The sequence below is a fragment of the Amphibalanus amphitrite genome, unplaced genomic scaffold (genome assembly GCF_019059575.1).
Source record: "Amphibalanus amphitrite isolate SeventyFive unplaced genomic scaffold, NRLGWU_Aamphi_draft 001579F_arrow, whole genome shotgun sequence".
In the NCBI taxonomy this organism is placed as follows: Eukaryota; Metazoa; Arthropoda; class Thecostraca; order Balanomorpha; family Balanidae; genus Amphibalanus; species Amphibalanus amphitrite.
Genome location: NW_024883072.1, coordinates 1 through 3,708, shown reverse-complemented (window position 1 = coordinate 3,708; position 3,708 = coordinate 1). Strand labels below are relative to the sequence as shown.

The window sequence follows — 3,708 nt, the reverse complement described above, 5'->3', positions numbered from 1 at the left end:
CTGATGAAACCGCCACCCCATCTGGGGTCAGCGCCAAATGTCGAGACGCCCCGACCTCCCGTCAAGGTGATCTCACTGACGCGGCGGTGAGCTGAGTGCCCCCGAGGGCCGCCACCGTACCTGGAGACAATCTCAAACTCCAGACCGACGATTTCGTGTCGCGCCGACAAAGGTCGAGACGTTGGATCACTCGAGCGGCGGCGTCCGACCCGCGGATGGATTTACGCGCCAATCCCGTCTCACACGCGCCGGTCGAAGGTCTGGAATTGGACGTGTCGCACGCGCGGCTCCGGTCGCCCTTCTCTGGGTGGTCGTCATTGGTAGACCACCCGCCAGATAATGAACTGAGACTAATGCGCCGGCGACGGACGGGTTCGGCGGGCGGTGGTGACGGGCCTGACTCGCAGAGACGAACGACCGCCCGCGGCCGCACGCGCGCACAGTGGCACACGTGGTGCGAGAGGAGTAGCGCGGCCGCGGTGTAAGGCCGGGAGCCGCGGGGTCGACAGGAATGGAGCGTGTTCTCGCTGCCCTGCCGCCGCTTTATTCAGCGTCTGAGTGGGTACTTGTGGTGTTGATGGCGTAAGTTGTTTGATCTTGGGTGGTGTCGGCTACAGACTGATGGATTTACGAGCGTTTCGAGAAGCCGTTAAGCGTTGTAATGGCTGACTGTGGTAGAGCGCTCATAAAAGCATCTTCAAGAACTTAGTGACCCAGTTCGTCCTCAATGCTGCATAGTGCCTTGGTGTATGTTAAATGCTTTACATCCTTTGCTGTAAAAAAAATGAAATCGCCATCGGTAAAAAACATTTGAGAACCACTGTTGCGAATCCTGGATGTTTTTTTCAGTTGTGCCGGCGGTATACGCATATTTCATTACGGAGCGAGCGAAGCGAGCGTAGTCTTTCCTTAGATTAACGGAAATTTCTGAGTATGAGCGGCCGGCCGGCCGGCCGGCCGGCCGGCCGTGGTCACGCTTTTGCGAGGCTTATATCTCAGCAACCACTTGACCGATTTACACGCGGTAATTTTTGGTAGGGTAGCTTCATTCCTTCTACCAAGTATTGGACTATTCCCGATGCATGTGGGTGACCCCTTATGCACGTGCCACGTGCAAAACGAAGAGGTGTCACTTTTGTAATTGTTGCAATATCTCGGTAACTACTTGGCCGATTGCGCTGAAAGTTGGCATGCAGGTAGGCACCCACTAGGCAATGCATATCCATGTGTCGGAGTTGGGGTGCTGCTGCACGTGCGCACGTGCAGGGGTCGATTCCAGATCTCGAGAACGGCTGGACCGATTGCGCTCAAATTTGGTACACGGTTAGGGACCGGTTAGTAGGGTGCCGTGCACAAGTCAGTTGGGACCCATTTTGCACGTGCGCACGTGCAGGGTGCCGCTTCCAGATCTCGAGAACGGCTGGGCCGATTGTACCCAAATTTGGCACATCGCTAGAGACCAGTTAGTAGGGTGCCGTGCACAAGTCAGTTGGAGGTACCCCCTCGCAATTTCGCACGTGCAAGGCCCACCCTCTCGCTCGCTCCGTTAGTCGCCCCAAAAGGCGTTATACTGGTAATAATATTGCCAATGAAAAAGCACACAGCACAATGAACAGGGTGTTTATAAAACATGAGTTCGCTCATCACTGTAAACGAAGTATCTGAGAACCTTTCCTCACGAGGAACACTAGGAGAATATCGAAAGAGGACTTATTTGTCATTTTGGCTTTGGCAGTCAGGTGGAGCGGGAGCAGTCAATTTCGAACAGAGAAAATAAAGACGCGATTGGTATTGCTTCATTGCATTGCAGTGCTCAATGTCTACATGCCAAGTTTCTTCCTTTGTTTCTTAAAGTTGCTTAAGTGTTAAGTTTCTTAAAAATCATTAAAAGATTAGAGCAAGTAAGAAGAGTGAGCGATTCGCCTTTTTCCAAGTCAAATAGCATTACAGTCTTAGCGACTTTACGGTTGTATCTTCGGCCCTTCGAAGCAGCTACACTATCGCCATGCAGAGCGGCGCAGCCGTCAGCCCGCTGGCGGCGCCCAAGGGCACCAAGATGGTGTGTGAGCTGTGCCAGAAGCCGGCACTGCTGCTGTGCACCGGCTGCCGGTGTGCCTACTACTGCTGTGACGACCACCAGAAGACCGCCTGGGCGGCCGTGCACTCCAAGGTGTGCCGGCTGGTCGGAGCGCTGGGCAGCGCGCGCGACTTCTGCACTCTGGAGGAGCGCCGGCTGCGCGACGAGACGGTGCGCCAGCAGAAGGTGCGCATCATGCAGATGTCCCTGGTGTGCGGCACGCGGCACATCTACAGCGACCGGCCGGGCCTGACGCTGCCGGCCGCCAAACAGGCGCTGGCCATGGCGGCCGAGGTGTACGGCGCCGCCAGCGTGGAGCTGGTGCGGCCCTTCCTGATGCTGGCCACCGCGTGCGTCATGCTGGGCGAGCTGAGCAGCGCAGAGGGCTACCTGTCGCAGGGCGAGTGGACGCTCATCTACTCCAAGAGCGAGGACCACGCGCTGCGCTCGCAGCTGTTCTGGGGCTGGGGCCGTATGCTGACGGCGCGCCGCGACTGGCTGCCGGCCAAGTGGTGTTTTGCCGAGACGGTGCACCACAGCTCGGAGGCGTTCGGGCCGCAGGACGTGCGCTGCACACTCGGCTACTTCTGGCTGGCCGAGACGCTGCTGCGGCTGGACAAGCTGGACATCTGCGCTTCGCTGTTCCGCGAGATCGTCACCATCTGGCACCAGTTCTTCTACGCGGGATCCTGCAGCGAGGAGCCACCGCGCCGGCTGGACGACACGGAGGTGATCGAGGCGCTGCACGTGCTGACCGCCGTGCGGAAGGCGTTCTCTGCGCCGGACTCGGCCAGTCGGTCCCAGACGGCCTCTTCGCGGATGGGCCTGCACACCAGCTCCGGAGGACGGCACCAGTGGTGGAGAAACGAGGAGAACGCCGCCTGCGTGGTCCGACTGGACGTGATCCTCAACCGGCTGAGAAACTACAGCCCCGGCCTCGAGCTACCACAGGTCCTCATGAGGTGAAAATAGTACAGGCCGTCTACTGTGTAGGACTGCCCGACTGTGAAGCTATATGTACGGCTGTCTGTTTTGTGCTCAGTTCTGAGCTGCTGACGTGTTTTTTTAACAGAAAATTTATTAGTGTCGTATTTATACAGCAGTGCTACGCATCTCGGGACGTTTTCTTCAGCAGGTTTATTTTGTATTTTTCGATAAGGAATCGGTGATCAGATAATGGTTTGAATCGAATCACTCCAATACTATACATCAAAATCACGTGGCTCAGTCCCCGTATATTTCAAAGGCTGAGGTCACCCCGTTACGAAGTCAAACGTGTCTTGAGCACAGCGCTCAGCACCGTACAGTAAGAACGAACCACCCAGATAGAAATGTTCAGCCGGTGACCTCCCACCCTCTCTCCCACCTCTCTCCTTCCTCCCCCTCTGCCCGGCCGAGGGCGTCTCGCTAACGAGCGACGAGCGCTGGTGGTCACCATTAATCACTCGCGGTCACCGGGTTGATCCAAATGCACCATCCATCTATTGACCTTTGGGCTGCTCCTTCACAGCTGCTGTCAGGTAGGCTGTTAGAGAGCGAAATTTGGGCCATCTCCAGACAGAATAATGACTGCACGCACCAGTGTGATAGAGAGAGGAGAGAGAGAGAGAGAGAGAGAGAGAGAAGAGAGG

The 3,708-nt window shown here is 56.6% G+C and overlaps 1 protein-coding gene across 1 annotated transcript; it reads left to right on the top strand.

Annotated features, from left to right (window-relative positions):
* The first annotated feature begins 2,005 nt into the window (after nt 1–2,005).
* LOC122373961 (zinc finger MYND domain-containing protein 12-like) lies at nt 2,006–3,043 on the top strand. The gene has a single exon (XM_043352421.1). It carries the CDS (start codon nt 2,006–2,008, stop codon nt 3,041–3,043), a length of 1,038 nt encoding a protein of 345 aa, XP_043208356.1.
* Nucleotides 3,044–3,708: the final 665 nt, after the last annotated feature.

Coding starts and splice junctions, on each gene's coding strand:
- LOC122373961 (XM_043352421.1), top strand. CDS start 2,006: ATGCAGAGCGGCGCAGCCGTCAGCCCGCTGGCGGCGCCCAAGGGCACC.